Source organism: Rhinopithecus bieti, unplaced genomic scaffold (genome assembly GCF_001698545.2).
Source record: "Rhinopithecus bieti isolate Rb0 unplaced genomic scaffold, ASM169854v2 scaffold_34968, whole genome shotgun sequence".
NCBI classification, from domain to species: Eukaryota; Metazoa; Chordata; class Mammalia; order Primates; family Cercopithecidae; genus Rhinopithecus; species Rhinopithecus bieti.
The window spans coordinates 837,541-855,194 of NW_016814942.1; the positions used below are offsets into that span (position 1 = coordinate 837,541).

General features: G+C 47.8%; 1 protein-coding gene across 1 annotated transcript in view; it reads left to right on the forward strand.

The window, feature by feature from the left end:
* The window catches only part of SUGP2 (SURP and G-patch domain containing 2), a 45,193-nt gene that overhangs the window by 14,739 nt on the left and 12,800 nt on the right, over window positions 1–17,654 (forward strand). Inside the window, 4 exon segments of the mRNA XM_017852687.1 lie at window positions 852–972; window positions 9,866–10,356; window positions 11,781–11,892; window positions 15,527–16,005. Coding sequence (XP_017708176.1) covers window positions 852–972; window positions 9,866–10,356; window positions 11,781–11,892; window positions 15,527–16,005 — 1,203 coding nt within the window.

The window sequence follows — 17,654 nt, forward strand, 5'->3', positions numbered from 1 at the left end:
TTTTTTTTTTTTTGAGACTGAGTCTCCCTCTGTCGCCAAGGCTGGAGTGCAGTGGCGTGATCTCAGTCACTGCAAGCTCCACCTCCCGAGTTCAAGCCATCCTCCTGCCTCAGCCTCCCGAGTAGCTGGGACTATAGGCGCCTGCCACCATGCCCGGCTAATTTTTTTTGTATTTTTAGTAGAGACAGGGTTTCACCGTGTTAGCCAGGATGGTCTCGATCTCCTGACCTCGTGATCCGCCCGCCTCAGCCTCCCAAAGTGCTAGGATTACAGGTGTGAGCCACCGCACCCGGCCATTTTTTTGTTTTAAAGATAAAGCATAAGGAAAACGAAATTCATGATAATTCTATCCCCTATAACATCTGTTAACATATTTCCTTATAGTCTTTTCCTGTGTATCCATATTTATATATTTTTTGTTCCCACCTTTATATTGAGAATTATAATCTAGATACCTTTTTTGTATATTTTAAACTAGATATTTATATTTTCCACTTTAATGTTATGAACACTCAAATTATTAAGTGATACATGAAAAATGATATCAAATTCCTATATGTCTTTCTTTTTCTAGAGTATATAAATAAATTGCTCTGTCCAGTCATTGAAAGCTGTGACTGTTTCTCTCCTAGTGGTTATACTGTTACATTTTTTAGGAGGAGATTTTCTGTATTGGTTTGTAGAATAAGGTGTTGTTTTCCTCTTTTCAATGCTGGTGTCTTGTGAATGAGGATTTTGGTTGTTGACGCCTGCTTGGGTTCAGCGCTAAGCCCCCAACTACTGTACTGTCCTTGTCTTCCCAGAGCCCACAGTCAGCATGTTTCTCAGAAAAGCTGTTCTGTGTGTTCCAGCTGTCCCCCAGCGAGCAGATCACAAGGTAGTGGGCACCATCGACCAGCTTGTGAAACGTGTCATCGAAGGCAGCCTGTCTCCCAAAGAGAGAACTCTTCTCAAAGAGGACCCTGCTTACTGGTAGGTCTTTAAATGTCCACCCTGTGAATCCCTGTCATGGAGTATATGGCAAAATTTGGGTCACTCTGATGGTGTTGAGAGCAGAGGGTGAGATACTTGAGTAAGTGGTGTTCTCCAATGAGAAGAGCATGAGGGTGGCTCAGATTTATGTGGGTTCAGCAAGTCCTAGCTCTGTTGCAGACCAGTGGTAGGCTGGCTGGGTGGTGGCATTCTCTTACCTGTGAATACATTTCCAACTCCCTGCTTTGCTGTTTTAAGGATGCAATGAGATGTTCATGCAGAGAATACAGAGTAAGGGTAGTAAGATTAGTAATACATCATTGCAGTTGTTTGCAGTGTATTGCTAGTATTTGTTAAACTCTGTTTTGCTTAACTGCCTCTTTTTTTTTTTTTTTTTGAGACGGAGTCTCGCTCTGTCGCCCAGGCTGGACTGCAGTGGCCGGATCTCAGCTCACTGCAAGCTCCGCCTCCCGAGTTTATGCCATTCTCCTGCCTCAGCCTCTTAAGTAGCTGGGACTACAGGCTCCCGCCGCCATGCCTGGCTAGTTTTTTTTTTTTTTGTATTTTTTTAGTAGAGATGAGGTTTCACCATGTTAGCCAGGATGGTCTCGATCTCCTGACCTCGTGATCCGCCCATCTCGGCCTCCCAAAGTGCTGAGATTACAGGCTTGAGCCACCGCGCCTGGCCTTAACTGCCTCTTTATGTGAATAGAACAACTATTTAAAATTACAGTTTGCATCCTAAATATAGTACTTTCTTATTAGAGAAGGTAAAGAACAGGCCAGAAAAAGAGTCCCGCTCTGTCACCCAGGCTGGGGTACAGTGGCGCAATCTTAGCTTACTGCAACCTCCGTCTCCTGGGTTCAAGCGATTCTCGTGCCTCAGCCTCCCAAGTAGCTGGGATTACAGGCGCATACCAGCACACCCAGCTAATTTTTGTATTTTTAGTAGAGACGGGGTTTCACCATGTTGGCCAGGTTGGTCTCAAACTCCTGACCTCAGATGACCCACCTGCCTTGGCTTCCCAAAGTGCTGGGATTACAGTTGTGAGCCACCACGCCAGGCCGAGACACCATTTCTTTTTTTTTTTTTTTTTTAAAGGAGGTGATGATCAGTGCTTTGCTTGTATTTCTGCCTACCTTTCTGGCAATTTATCATGATATCTGGGAGTGAAACTGCTGGGTTAAAGCTCATGTTAGAGACTTTTGATTTATGTCAGTTTCTCAGCTGGAGCACTTTTTATTCTTAATTTTTTTTGGAACAGAGTCTCGCCCTGTCACCAGGCTGGAGTGCAGTGGGGCGATCTCGGCTCACTGCAACCTCTGTTTCCTGGGTTCAAGCAATTCTTGTTCCTCAGCCTCCCGAGTAACTGGGATTACAGGTGCCCGCCACCACACCCAGCTAATTTTTTGTATTTTAGTAGAGACGGGGTTTCACCATGTTGCCCAGGGTGGTCTGGAACTCCTGAACTCAGGCGATCCGCCTGCCTCGGCCTCCCAAAATGCTGGGATTACAAGCGTGAGCCACCGCGCCCAGCCTCAGCTGCAGCACTATTGACATTTGAGACTGGATCATTCTGTATTAGGGTTGGAGCTGTCCTGGACATTGCAGGCTGTTTAGCAGCATCTGTGGTCTCTATCCGTTTGATGTTAGCAGGACCTTCTGTCTCACTAATAACAACCCAGAATACATCCAGACACTGCCTGATGTCCCATGGCAGGCAGAGCTGCCTCTCGTGGAGACCATTGATGTTTATCATCAGATTACTCTTCATAGGTTATGTGTACTAATTGACCCTCTCACTGCTACTCTGTAAGTGTGCTGTGCCCTCTTTTGTTTTCTGTTTTTGTTAGGGACAGGATCTCACTCTGTTGCTCAGGCTGTAGTGCAGGGGCGCTATCACAGCCCGCTGCAACCTTGACCTCCTGAGTGTGCCCTTTTTTGTAGTCAGATTGTACCCATACTGGACTTGTTATTCTTGCTGTTGTAATTACTAAAGATGCTTGAAAGGCATACATTTCCATGTTTTTGGTCCTACCCATCATGATTTACCCAGAGGAAAGTTGGAACTTGTTGTGTTTTTATTTTTACAAAATTCTTGAGTTTGGATTATTTACATGTATTGAATGAGGTAGGCATGTAACTTAAAAGTTAAAAATTCCCAAATAACCTAATTGTCGCAGCATCATTTATTGAATACTTTTCATTTAATAAACTCTTGTGCCTTCTCTGCAGTTGGTACTGTTCTAAGCACATTACTGATTTGAGCAGTAGCTGGTTGAATCCTCATAAACAATGTTGCGAAGCATGTCTATTGCTATGCTTATTTTACAGACAAGAAACTTAGAGGCTCCAAGAGCCCTCTTGGCTTGAGGATTCACAGCTAGTAAGAGGCAAAGTTGAGATTCAAATCCAGAGTCTGTGGTCTGAACCAGTGTGCATGCTGAAGGAAGGAAGCTAGATAGCCCCAGATTTACAGATGCAAGCAGATACCAGACCGTCTTGATAAGAAGGCATCCAGACTTAGAAGGCCTAGGGGCACTTTCCAGGTGGTTGATAAGGTTATTAGGCTGGAGGAATAGGAGGCCCTGAGAGAACTGGGGGCTCGTGCCTCTGCCCCATGACCCCTGCACATGGCCCAGTGGTCTCATGACCACTGATAACCAGGCGTGGCAGACAGAAGCCAGAGTCAGGGGTGTGTTTGGATAGGGGCAGGGCAGGGTACAAAATCAGAAATAAGCATCAAAGTAAGAACTGATATTTGAGGTAAACCAGTATCATGAAAGAGAATCACCAAACTCAACAAACTTCTGACACCCTAGAAGACAAGAGTTACTATGAGAAAGAGGAGGTGTAGTCTATAAATATGTATGTGTAATGAATAGTCTCAGGTAATAAGAGTATATTGTATCCATGAAACAGACACTGGTTGCTATGAAAACAGAAAACTGGTTGCTATCCAAGATCCTGTTAAGGATCTTGGAAATGTAAAATAGATTGAAATAAAAATCTCAGCGGTTGGCTGATAGAATAGATCCTGAAGGAGGACAGATTTAGGAGTTGTTCCCAGAGACTTTATCATCCAAAAACTCCTTCACAAGGAATTACCTGGCCAGGTGCAGTGGCTCACGTCTGTAATCCCAACAATTTGGGAGACTGAGAGGGACAGATCACCTGAGGTTGGGAGTTTGAGACCAGCCTGGCCAACATGGTAAAACCCTGTCTCTACTAAAGATGCAAAAAATTAGCCGGACATGGTGGCAGGCACCTGTAATCCCAGCTACTTGGGAGACTGAGGCACGAGAATCGCTTGAACCCGGGAGGCAGAGGTTGCAGTGAGCCAAGATCACACCACTGCACTCCAGCCTGGGTACAACAGAGCAAGACTCTGTGTCAAAAAAAAAAAGAAGGAATTATCAAGATGCTATAAGAGGAAAGAGTGTGACACAAAAGCACAGCAATAAGTAAAGAAACTGCTAAACTTAGGTTCCTGGTGTGCATGTTTGAATTCTTAAGTCAAAATGCTCCTTGTATGTTGTATTTAACAAAACAGTTGAACGCATAATGAAAAGCCAAATGTTTCTGCTGTGACCTGTTCCCATGTTCCAGTCCTTGAAGGCAGTCACTTAGTCACTTAGTCACTTAGTTCTTCAAACTACTTCTCACGGTGACCTCTGTATCTTTTTTTTTTTTTTTTTTGGAGACAGAGTCTCTGTAGCCCAGGCTGGAGTGCAGTGGCATGATCCCTGCAAGCTCTGCCTCCCGGGTTCACGCCATTCTTCTGCCTCAGCCTCCTGAGTAGCTGGGACTACAGGTGCCCGCCACCATGCCCGGCTAATTTTTTTGTATTTCTAGTAGAGACAGGTTTTCACCATGTTAGCCAGGATGGTCTCGATCCCCTGACCTCGTGATCTGCCCACCTCGGCCTCCCAAAGTGCTGGGATTACAGGCGTGAGCCACGGCACCTGGCCTACCTCTGTATCTCTTAATAAGCCTATGCTGCTTTTTCTTTACTGAACAGTTTTATGCATGACCGTTGACATTCTATGAAGATATGTGTGGATTAATAAGTTTGTTTTTTGTTTGTTTTTAAGAGACGAGATCTCACTCTATTGCCCAGGCTGGAGCACAGTGGCATGATCATACCTCACTGCAGCCTCAACCTGGGCTCGCAAAATCCCCCTGCCTCAGCCTTCCAAGTAGCTGGGACTATAGGAGCACACCACCACATTCAGCTATTTTTTACATATATAGTAATAGTATATACTATAGGGGGTAATATATAGTTTCTTTTCTTTTTTTTTTTTTTTTTTTTTAAGAAACGGGTTCGTGCGATGTTGTCCAGCTGGTGATTACACCCTGGAACTCAAGCACCCCCAGACACCTGGGGTTATAGGCATGACCATCACGCTCAGCCTTAAAAATTTTTTTTTTAGTTAGCAAGTGAAAAAGTCAGACCTCTAGGAGGCAAATATAAGAATGGCTTCTGGCCAGACGCGGTGGCTCAAGCCTGTAATCCCAGCACTTTGGGAGGCCGAGACGGGTGGATCACGAGGTCAGGAGATCGAGACCATCCTGGCTAACACGGTGAAACCCCGTCTCTACTAAAATACAAAAAAAACTAGCCGGGCGAGGTGGCGGGCGCCTGTGGTCCCAGCTACTCCGGAGGCTGAGGCAGGAGAATGGCGTAAACCCGGGAGGTGGAGCTTGCAGTGAGCTGAGATCCGGCCACTGCACTCCAGCCTGGGAGACAGAGCCAGACTCCGTCTCAAAAAATAAAAAATAAAAAAATAAAAAAATAAAATAAAAAAAAAAAGAATGGCTTCTTATCTCCACCCTCTGAGGACCAGCAGAGATTTGAGACCTTCCACCCTCACATCCTACAAGCATGATTTGTTCCCATTGGAGCCTTGTGAACAGAACTGGCCATTGCCTCTTTGCTGAGGTGACCTGCCTCATGTCGTACACTAAAGATGTCAGAAGAGCCAGGCGCGGCTGCTCACACCTGTAATCCCACTACTTTGGGAAGCAGAGGCGGGTGGGCCCCATGAGGTCAGGAGTTCGAGACCAGCCTGGCCAACATGATGAAACCCTGTCTCTACTAAAAATATAAAAATTAGCCGGGCATACTGGTGGCTGCCTATAATCCCAGCTACTCAGGAGGCTGAGGCAGGAGAATCACTTGAACCCAGGAAGCAGAGGTTGCAGTAAGATGAGATCGCGCCACTGCACTCCAGCCTGGGCAACAATAGCAAAACACTGTCTCAAATCAATCAATGAATCAATCAGAAGTATAGACAGACACATCCACTATGGCTTTGCTTCCTTGTTTGGAACACCAAGGGGCAGGCTTCCATCCTTTCCTATGAGAGAGTGCAAAGCATCAAGCCTAGAAAATGATCACAACAGTGCAGGATATAAAGCTGAAGGAATATGTCATACTTTGTTTTCTCTCATCTTCTAAATTGTTCCCTGGGAGTGGGGCAGCCCTGACCATGCGCTCCAGGGAGAGCCCACCAGGTCCTACATGTTCACACACTCAGGAAAACAAGTGGCTAAGAATCCCTCTGGTCTAGCCTCAGCAGGATTGTCCAAGCACCCCAAAGTTAACAAAAAATCTAAATAATTGATGTTTGGGATGAAATAAAAGAAACTAAAATCCTAGATAATCTAAATATGTGAGGCACAAGGAGAAGGAGGGAGGTAGGTGTACAGGCCTTTGTCTTTTTTGACATGAGGGTAGAGCTAAAGGGTAATTCTGCATATTGATACAAAATAAGAGTTTAGGTATGTGTGTTGATTAACCATTAAAGGAACAGATGTGGGGTCTATAACTTCATACTACTCTAGAGGGAAAGAAGCAAAAACACAGGAATTGGAAAACAGAGAAGGGAAATTGCATAGCAGGTGAATGCTACCAAAAAGAACGGAGGTAGAGAATTGTTCAGGCAAAAAAGACTTTAAGGAAAACAGCACTAGAAGGAGCAAAAGAAGTTCCTGATAAAAGGGGAAGTCATCATGAACATATAGATTGTGAATCACATTGCCTGCACTACATAGCTTTGAGCTATGTAAGTAAACAACCTTTAGAAATCATTTAAGTCCAGAGCTGGGCACGGTGGCTTATGACTGTAATCTCAGCACTTTCGGAGGCCGCGGTGAGCAGATCACCTTAGATCAGGAGTTCAAGACCAGCCTGGCCAACATGGTGAAACCCCGTCTCTAAAATTAATACAAAAATTAGCTGGGCGTGGTGGCGGGTGCCTGTAACCTCAGCTACTTAGGAGGCTGAGGCTGGAGAATCGCTTGAATCCGGGAGGCAGAGGTTGCAGTGATCCGAGATTGCGCCACTGCACTCCAGCCTGAGTGACAGAGCAAGACTCTGTCTCAAAAAAAAATAATAATTTAAGTCCAAAACCATGATAAGAGGAACTGGATGAATCCAAAACCATGGTAGGAGACATGAATGTTTCTCTGAAATGGGTAGATGATGTAATCCAAATAAGGTTGTGGGAGATTTTATAACACAGCAAATGAGCGTAAACAGAGACAGTCTGCTAATATTTGTTGAGCGGTTTTCATATCACTTGCCTCATAGTGAAAAGCTTATAACACAGGCCTCACAGCTATATGATGAAGTAGCTACTGCTTATCATCTTCCCTGTCTTACAGATGGAGAAACTGAGGCACAGAAAGGTTCCCAGCTAATGAGTGGCTATGCTGAGATTTGAAGCCAGCAGACTGGCTTGTTGAGTGTTCTGTGTTCTTGATGTTATGTTCCACTGGAACTGGGGAGATGCATTTGTGACTGATGTCCTCGGACTGCACTTGGGATCAGAACCATCCAGGAACAAGGAAAGCCATCAGAGCCATGAGTGACTGGGGCAGTCAGGTTACCTGGCCTTGATTCTGCGCTCTGCCCTTGATGAGGAGTTGCCTTGCTGGGGCTGTGTTTGACTTGAGAACCAGAGCACCCATGTTGGTCAGCATTATCTTAATTGAGCACTATTGCTTGTTAGGGCATGATCTTGCAAGATGCCACCGTTAGCCCAACAGAGTGCCAGGGCAGCAGTGGAGCCAGTCCTCAGTCTGTCTTCTGAGGTCCAGACAGACCTCAGCTGACTAACAGTGTCAGCAGGAGCTTGTGTATGGAGCTGTCTGCCAGGGACATGCCACATCACACAGTGCTGCCAACACCTTGCTTCTAGTTGGCTTGTCACTAGTAATCTGGAACCTCATCTAATAACTAATATGTCGCTACTTAATATCAAACAATCTGAAAGCCACCTGAAATACTGCCATACTTACTAAGCAATATTCTTCTTTAATACAAACTGAAATCAAATATTCACAAAAGTCTGTTATGTTTTTTGTGGGGTGGTTATTTATTTATTTATTTAAAGAGATGGGGTTTTGCCCACACTGATCTTGAACTCCTGGGCTCAAGCAACCCACCTGCCTCCGCCTTCCAAAGTGCTGGGATTACAGGCGTAAGCCACCACGCCCAACTTAAAAGTTTGTTACATATGAAATCACAGAGAAAAATCACAGCACACCCAGGAAACTCACATGGGCCACATTATGCCAATACAGCAAACTAGAAACCAGCAACAACCAAAATAAAACATGTTTCTGAATAACTTTTGAGTGAAGGGTAATCAGAACTGAAATTAGAAGCAATTTTGAAGGAAGTGGCAAGAAAAACATTATACACCAGATGCGGTTATAAAAATACTTAAGAGAAAGAGTGACTTCAGGTGAATTTATTAGAAATAAAGAGTAGGCCAGGTGCAGTGGCTCACACCTGTAATCCCAGCACTTTGGGAGGCTTAGGCATGTGGCTACCTTGAGTCCAAGAGTCTGAGATCAGCCTAGGCAACGTGGTGAAATGTCCTCTCAACCAAAAATACAAAAATTAGCCAGGCATGGTGGTGCATACCTGTAGTCCCATCTACTAGGGAGGCTGAGGTGGGAGGATCACCTGAACCCAGCAGGTCAAGGCTACAGTGAGCTGTAATCAACTCATGAAGCTAGAAGGAATATGATGAAAAAAGTAAAGACACTAGAAGGAGGTTTTTTTTTTTTTTTTTTTTTTAAAGACAGGGTCTTGCTCTGTTACCCAGACTAGAGTACAGTGGCACAGTCATAGCTCACCACAGCCTCGACTTCCTGGGCTCAAGTGATCCTCCCATCTTAGCCTCCAGAGTAGCTGGGACTATAGGCGTGCACCACCACCCTGGCTAATTTTTTTATTTTGTGGAGATGTGATCTTGTTTTGTTGCCCAGCTGGTCTTGAACTCCTGGGCTCAAGCGATCCTCCCGCCTCAACCTCTCGAAGTGCTGGGATTACAGGTGTGAGCCATCACACCCAGTTGAATATTTTTCTGTGTTAGTACGTGTAGCTCAACCTTCTGTTTTCTGTACTGTTCTCATCATGATGACTGGGTCATAAGATTTCACACCTGGGGCACAGGCTCCTTGGTTAATGTTCTCTTGTGGGTCACATCACACTTGCCTTGATGCAGTCAAAAGCTCATTGAGCTCTCATCCTGGCTGGGCCATTTAAAAGGTGTCAGTTTTGCCTGCCAGGGTGCTGTGGCTCCAAGGTGACTGGTTTGTGTTTCCAGGCCATAATGAGCTGTGAGCTCCCTCATGGCTGCTGCTGATGGAAATCAAGGAGGAACTCAGTTCAAACTCCCAATTGCCCTGCGGTCACTCTTAGCAGGGCAGCTGTCTTTGGCTTTGCTCTGGGTTCTCAGTAGAGCCAGGCAGAGCCTCTGAGACAGCAGAGGACAGTCAGAAGTTGGCCACTTAGAGTTTGTGTTTGCAGGAACAATTTGGGACCTGGTGGCGTTTTCATAAATGTCCTGTTATGCCTGTTTTGTTATGTAGGTTTTTGTCTGATGAAAATAGTCTGGAGTATAAATATTACAAGCTGAAGTTGGCAGAAATGCAGCGGATGAGCCAGAATTTGCGAGGAGCCGACCAGAAGCCGACCTCGGCAGAGTGTGCGGTGCGGGCCATGCTGTATGCCCGGGCTGTCCGTAACCTCAAGAAGAAACTGCTTCCGTGGCAGCGGCGGGGGCTCCTCCGTGCTCAAGGGCTCCGGGGCTGGAAGGCAAGGAGAGCGACCACTGGGACCCAGACCCTCCTATCCTCAGGCACCAGGCTGAAACACCACGGCCGGCAGACTCCAGGCCTCTCACAGGCAAAACCATCCCTGCCAGACAGAAATGATGCTGCCAACAAGGACTGCCTGCCAGACCCAGTTGGACCCTCTCCTCAGGACCCCAGCTCAGAAGCCTCAGGTCCATCCCCCAAGCCAGCAGGAGTGGACATCTCTGAAGCACCTCAGACCTCTTCTCCCTGCCCATCTGCTGACAGTGGGTGCTCACTCCTGTCCCCCTCCTCTGGGCCCCAGTCCCTACTCTCCCATCTCCAAGGTCTCTCTAGAATTCGGGGGCGGGGGGGGTTGCAATCTAGGCAAGGCAGTGGATAAAAGCCCTAGGGACCTGGCCAAGACAAGTGCATGTGTTAGCGCTTTCTCTCTTACTTTCTCGAGAGAGCTGCATGCAAGTCTTGCAGCTCCCTCCTCCTCTTCTGAGAGTGGAGCTGGCATGAGGTGCTGCCCCATGCCTCTGCTCCCTGACAGGGTTCTGCTGCTGGGGCCGTGGGCAGTGCATTACGTGAACTTGGGATCCTGTGTCCTGCTACATCCTGGCCTCTCTTGATAGTCCTCAGGGCTGCCTTGTTCTCTTATTCTGCCTCCTCATCCCCAGGGTCTCCACAGTTCCTGTTCTTGGGGTTGCACTGATTCCTCTGAATCGACTAACTTCACCGCTTCTGTTTCTTCTGTCACCTTAGCTGTTTCCTTTTCTCTGTACCACAGGCCTGCTCTCTGGCCAGTGCTTCCTACTCAGCACTAAGTGGGAAGGAGAGGACAAAAAAGTGTCCACAACGGCTGCATTCTCTAGGTGTTGCTGTGTCATGAGCCATTCCAAACTGTGGCTTAAAACAGGAGGCATCAGCCGGGCATGGTGGCTCACTTGTAATCCCAGCACTTTGGGAGGTCAAGGCGGGCGGATTGCCTGAGCTCAGGAGTTCGCAACCAGCCTGGGCAACATGGTGAAACCCCATCTCTACTAAAAATACAAAAAATTAGCCAGGCGTAGTGGTGCGTGCCTGTAGTCCCAGCTACTCAGGAGGCTGAGGCAGGAGAATCACTTGAACCCAGGAGGCGGAGGTTGCAGTGAGCCAAGATCTCGCCACTGCACTCCAGCCTGGGCGACAGAGCAAGACTCCGTCTCAAAAAAAAAAAAAAAAAAAAATCCCGGAGGCGTCCGGTATTGTGAATTTGCCAGTGGCTGGGTTGTCTGCTGAGCTAGCCCACACATGTATCTGCGATCAGCGACAGGTGTCCAGGCTGTCAGCTGAGATGATGGTATGGCTGGGCCACGCGCCTGTCATCCCCCCAGCAGCCAGCCCATGTTTGTTCACCTGGCAATTGGGGTTGGGGCTCCAGGAGAGACAGCAGAAGTACTTGAGTCCTCCAAGGCCTAGGCTTGGAACTGGCAACAGGCTTTTCCACCACATGCTATAGCCGATTTGCGTCCCAGGACCAGCCCTGATTCGAGGGGGCGATACACAGAGTTCACTTGGTGACAAGGAGTCTGCATGTGGCGAAGGGCAAGGCTACAGGGAGGGGACACGCAGGCCATCTTCATAATCAGCCTCCACAACCTTGCAGTGTTTACACGGGGAGCAGCAGCTCAGGAGTCATGCCTGACAGGTGCTTTATGTTTTGTAGTTGACATGAAGACAATGGAGACTGCAGAGAAACTGGCTAGATTTGTTGCTCAGGTGGGACCAGAGATCGAACAATTCAGCATAGAAAACAGCACCGATAACCCTGACCTGTGGTACGTACCCCCCGGGTCTCATCACACCTTTTTCTTTTTCAAAGAGAGAAAGTCTAAGGATGTTGCTCAGGCTGGATTCAAATTCCTGGGCTCAAGTGATCCTCCTGTTTCAGCCTCTGGAGTAGCTGGGACCACAGGTGTGCTCCACTGCAACTGGCCATTACACCCTTTAGATTTGAGTGTGTTCATGCCACAAACATGTCCTGAGCCAGCCCACAGCCTGGCCAATGCATCCCTACCATGGGGGTTACACCAGGAGTAAGTCATGGCTTCACTTCAGCTGAGCCAGGGGCTTGAGGGAGAAAGATCTGTTCTAATCACCTGAGTTCAGGAGTTCGAGAGCAGCCTGACCAACATGCTAAAACCCCATCTCTACTAAAATACAAAAATTAGCCGGACATGGTGGCAAGCACCTGTAATCCCCAGCTGCTCAGGAAGCTGAGGCATGAGAATTGCTTAAACCCAGGAGGCAGAGGTTCAGTGAGCTGAGATTGAGCCACTGCACTCCATCCTGGGCAACAGAGCGAGACTTCATCTCAAAAAAAAAAAAAAAAAAGGCCAGGCGCAGCGTCTCATGTTTGTAATCCCAACACTTTGGGAGACTGAGGTGGATGGATCATGAGGTCAGGCATTCGAGACCAGCCTTGCCAACATAGTGAAACCCCGTCTCTATACTAAAAATAAAAAAAATTAGCCAGGCATAGTGGCGGGTGCCTGTAATTCCAGCTACTCGGGAGGCTGAGGCAGGAGAATTGCTTGAACCTGGGAGACGGAGGTTGCAGTGAACCAAGATCACACCATTGCACTCCAACTTGGGCAACAAGAGTGAAACTCCATCTCAAAAAAAAAAAAAATCTGTTCTAGGGGACCTGCCCTTCTGGGGCATCAGGAAAAGCCTCCCCAGAGTGACATTTAATCTGCATCCAAAGGCTAAATAGGAGTTGTCCAGGGGAGGGGAGAGAGGTGAGGATTTGCTGCTCACTGCATGATAGTAGTGATAGTCGGCGCTTGCCCAGGTCTGGACAGGAGGCACTTCTACATGGGAATAACATGGCGTGCTCATGCTGGGAGCAGGTACCTTTGCCCTCTCCATTCCTCGGATAGATGGAGCTCTGCTCAAAAGCACACAGCCCGTAGGCAAGAAAACCTGGGCTAGAAGCCAGCACTGCCCCTGGGGTTTTTCCCTGGGGTGATGTGAGACGCCCCCTCCAGAGAAAGGCTACCAGTGGGAGGCACCCATCTTCCATTACTGAGCCAGGACCCTACTGAGGGGGCTCTCAGCTCCTCGTGCTGGTCCCAGCTTGTTGGAGAGTCATGTCTTCATCCAATTAAAAGTACAGTTGAAAACGTGCATTTCTCAGCGCATTTATGGAATTCAGTGGTGACGGAACATACTCTTTCAACTTGTTTGGGACCTGATGGCACGAGCCAAGCCCTATTCCCCTCCGCAGCCTTGGCTTATGACTGGGTCCTGCACTGAGGTACCACCCGCCTTGTGGGGCACCAACCACCTACAGACGGGAGGCCTGACCAGGCTTACAGTCAGGTTCTGCCTTTTACAGATAGTGGTGGCCTTGGGGAGCTGCTGGGCCCTGTAGACCTCAGGGTCAGGCCTGTCCACTGTGTATGTGAGATTTCCCCTGGCAGGGTTGGATAAGGAGGACAGCTCAGTGCAGGGCAGCTGGGGTTATCCCATCAGTCCTTTTTTCTTTTTCTTTTTCTTTTTTTTTCAATGAAAAGTACAGTTTAAAGGAGAATTTTGCATTAGCCTGGGTACTTGGGCTGTTGGGTTTTGGGTGATTCCTCCCCATCTGTGACAGCCTTTTCTGAGCAGTGTCCTTCAGAGTACTCTGTCCTGTCCTGGAGGGAGAGCCCTGGATCCTGACCACGATACTGGGCAGGGTGTTGGACGCTATCCAGCCATGCTTGTAAATGGGCCAAGATGACTTTGTGTTTCTTTTGCCTTTAGAAAAATTTTAATTCTAATGTGCTCAAGCTCATTGAGTTAATGCATTTTGTGGGTGTGGTTATGTTATAAAGATGTCATACAATCCTATTTATTTATTTATTTATTTATTTTTGAGACGGAATTTTACTCTGTTACCCAGGCTGGAATGCAGTAGCGTGATCTGGGCTCACTGCAAGCTCCGCCTCTCGGGGTCAAGCGATTCTTCTGCCTCAGACTCCCAAGTAGCTGGGATTACAGGTGTCACCCAGCTAATTTTTGTAGTTTTAGTAGAGACGGGGTTTCACCATGTTGGCCAGGCTAGTCTTCAACTCCTGACCTCAGGTGATCCTCCTGCCTCAGCCTCCCAAAATGTGCTGGGAGGCATGAGCCACCATGCCCGGCCCAGATTCGTTTCTGCTGATATTTAGGGGTGTGTGTGTGTGTGTGTGTGTGTGTGTGTGTGTGTGTGTGTGTGTATGTGTGAGCCTGGTATAGTGGCATTTGCCTGTGGTCCCACCTACTTGGATGGGTGATGTAGGAAGATTTCTTGAAACCAGGAGTTTGAGGCTGCAGTGAGCTGTTATCACACTAGAGCTGTTACCACTGCACTCTAGCCTGGACAACAGAGTGAGACTCCATCTCTAAAAATGTATAATAATAATTATAAAGCTGTCCAGCTTTTCCAATACCATTCTTTGAAAGACCACTCCTTTTTCGCAGTAGTTTGAGAGGCTACCTTAATCAAATGCTGGGTTTCTGGTCTTTCTATTCTGTTCCTTTGGTCTGTCTTATGGACTACTATGCTGTTTAACTCTAGAGGCTTTGGGGCATTTTGTAGTGTTTGGTAGGGCTGGAACCCCTTATGAGTTTTGTTTGGAGTTTTCCCAGATACTTTTACATATTATTTTTCTTTATGAACTTTAGAACCATCTTGTCCTGATTCAGAACAGAGTTTTATTGGGATATATTAATATGCTAATTGGGGAGACTTGGCACATTTATGAGGTTGAGTTGCCTTATGAGGGCCATTTTTCCTTTGGTCCAAGTGGACTTTGGTACTTTCAGGAGTGTTTTAAGTTTCTCATACCAGCCACAGCTTCATAGCTGTGGTTACAAGTCAAAGTGGCCACCAGACCCCTGAGGCACAGAGGGGCCTCATCTCCACGCCCACATAGCTGGACTGCAGGCCCCAAGTGGGAAGTGCTAGGGGTGAGGAATCTTCTCTGGGGGCACCTTAAAGCTCCATGGTGTACATGTTCCAGCAGTAACTGTGCAGCGCCTCCTGGCGTCTCTCCATGCTTCTCATATCTGGGAGGAACCAGAGTCAAAATGGGCACGTGGAGGCCCAGAGAGGCCAGTGATGTAACCAGAAAGGGTGAGATGGGTCTCAGGCCAGATTTCTATTCCAGCATTTTCCCAGGCCCTGCATACCTTATTCATCTGCCTCTCTTCCCTGGAAAGTAGTTATGCTCCTTGAATTCTAGTTCCTTATTAAGTTACTAGTACTCTTCAAATTTTCTGTCATTGAGAGGCTGCACCATCAAGCTATAGCTGCGTAGAGAGCGGTCAGGTAATTCTTTTCCTTGTCCCACCTCCACCTTCCTTGGATCAATCCCAGCAGTTTCAGCAAATAAAAATGTTGAGAGATTCCATCTGGTAACCTAAGGTATTTCCTCTGTGCCCCAGGTTTCTACATGACCAAAATAGTTCTGCTTTCAAATTCTATCGAAAGAAAGTGTTTGAACTATGTCCATCAATTTGTTTCACATCATCTCCGCACAACCTTCACACTGGTGGTGGTGACACTGCGGGTTCTCAGGAGAGCCCCGTGGACCTCATGGAAGGGGAAGGAGAGTGTGAAGATGAGCCCCCTCCGCGGGAGGCTGAGCTGGAGAGCCCAGAGGTGATGCCTGAGGAGGAGGATGAGGACGATGAGGATGGCGGAGAGGAGGCCCCTGCTCCCGGAGGGGCGGGCAAGTCTGAGGGCAGCACCCCTGCCGATGGCCTTCCCAGTGAGGCTGCTGAGGATGACCTGGCTGGAACACCTGCCCTGTCACAGGCCACCTCAGGTACCTGCTTCCCCCGGAAGAGGATCAGCAGCAAGTCGTTGAAGGTTGGCATGATTCCAGCTCCCAAGAGAGTGTGTCTCATCCAGGAGCCAAAAGGTGAGTGCCCGCCTGTCGGCATAGCTGCCTCCAGCACAGTTCTTGGTTGGTGGGCTGTGAGAGTTAGAAGAGACAGTTGGAGACATTTTAATCCTAAAGAGTTTTGTGCACCACTCCAAAATATGAACCGGCACTCATGTTTCCCGATGGTCTGAAGGCATTGCTCTAAAGACATGTTTCCTTGCTGCCCTGTGGCTTCTGGCACTCTGCTTGCTGCTGGACATTTCCCTGATTGCCTGGATTCAGGTCGGGGCTTCCCCACCTGTGGAGGGATGGGCCTGGGTCATCTCAGCTGTTTTCCTGCCTGTGACTTGGTCAGCTGGGGACCCTTCTGAGCCCCTGGAAGGCCCAGGGTGCTGATAAGCTGCTTCATGTCATGACAGTGAGATGGGAACAGAGCAAGGGTGGTCCCAGGCAGTGGTCAGTGGGACCTGCCTTGGCCATGGGAGGCCATCTCCTGCTCTCTGTGGGGAGGTTCCGGGTTCTTGAGGTATAATTTACCAGCAGTGAAACACACCCTTTTCAGGTGGACCATTTGAGTTTTGTTGACTGTGCAGAGGCGAGACCCCACCAATACAGCAGAGCTGAAGCCTGTTCCCAGAACAGGTCTCTTGTCCCACTGCAGTCCCCTGCCCCATTCAGCCCCAGCAACCACTGACTGTTTTCCGAGACCCAGGTATTCTACCTTTCCTAGTCTGTCAGTACATGGAATTGCATCGCATGTGGCCTTTTGATGGGCAGGCTGTGGCCCAGATGACTCCTGTGCCCCCCGTGCCCTCCAAGCTATCTCCCCACAGTCAGACCTGGACCGTGCTTTCACATGGGACTTCTGCTGCAAAACCTGTGTGTGAAGTTGTAGTGAATGGTGCCCCATTGTGGGACTGTGTTAAACAGTCACCTTTGTGTTCTACATCATTCAGACAGTCACATTTACAGGTGACAGTGGCCTTATGGTTTTGCCTGCTTTGGAATAGTCCTCATGTTTTGTGTTTGAAAACCTTGGTGTTGCAGTGAAATGCTAACCATTCTACTATAACCATCTACTATTACCATCTACTATTACCATCGTTCAAAACTTCAAAACTTCTCGTGGGCCGGGCGCAGTGACTCGTGCCTATAATCCCAGCTTAGTGCGGCTGAGGCAGGAGTATTGCTTGAGCCCGGGAGTTTGAGAACAGCCTGGGCAAGATGGCCAGACCTCATCTTTACAAGAAAAAAAAAATTTAATGTGAAAAAAATGAAGTAAATAATTAAACTTGTCATGGATGGCGGGTAGTGTATCAGAGTGCTTGTTATGTATGCTCTTCTTGGTGGAGTTTTTTATTTCTGTTTTAGAAGCTCTCAGTTCTTTTGGTAGTTGATGAGATAAAACCAGACCTGCGCCGGGTGTACTGACTCACGCCTGTAATCCCAGCAATTTGGGAGACCAAGGCGGGAGTTTGAGACCAGCCTGACCAACATGGAGATACCCTATTTCTACTAAAAATACCGAATTAGCCAGGCGTGGTGGTTCATGCTTGTAATCCCAGCTGCTCGGGAGGCTGACGCAGGAGAATCTCTTGAACCTGGAAAGTGAAGGTTGGCGTGAGCCGAGATCATGCCACTGCACTCCAGCCTAGGCAACAAGAGTGAAACTCCATCTCAAAAAA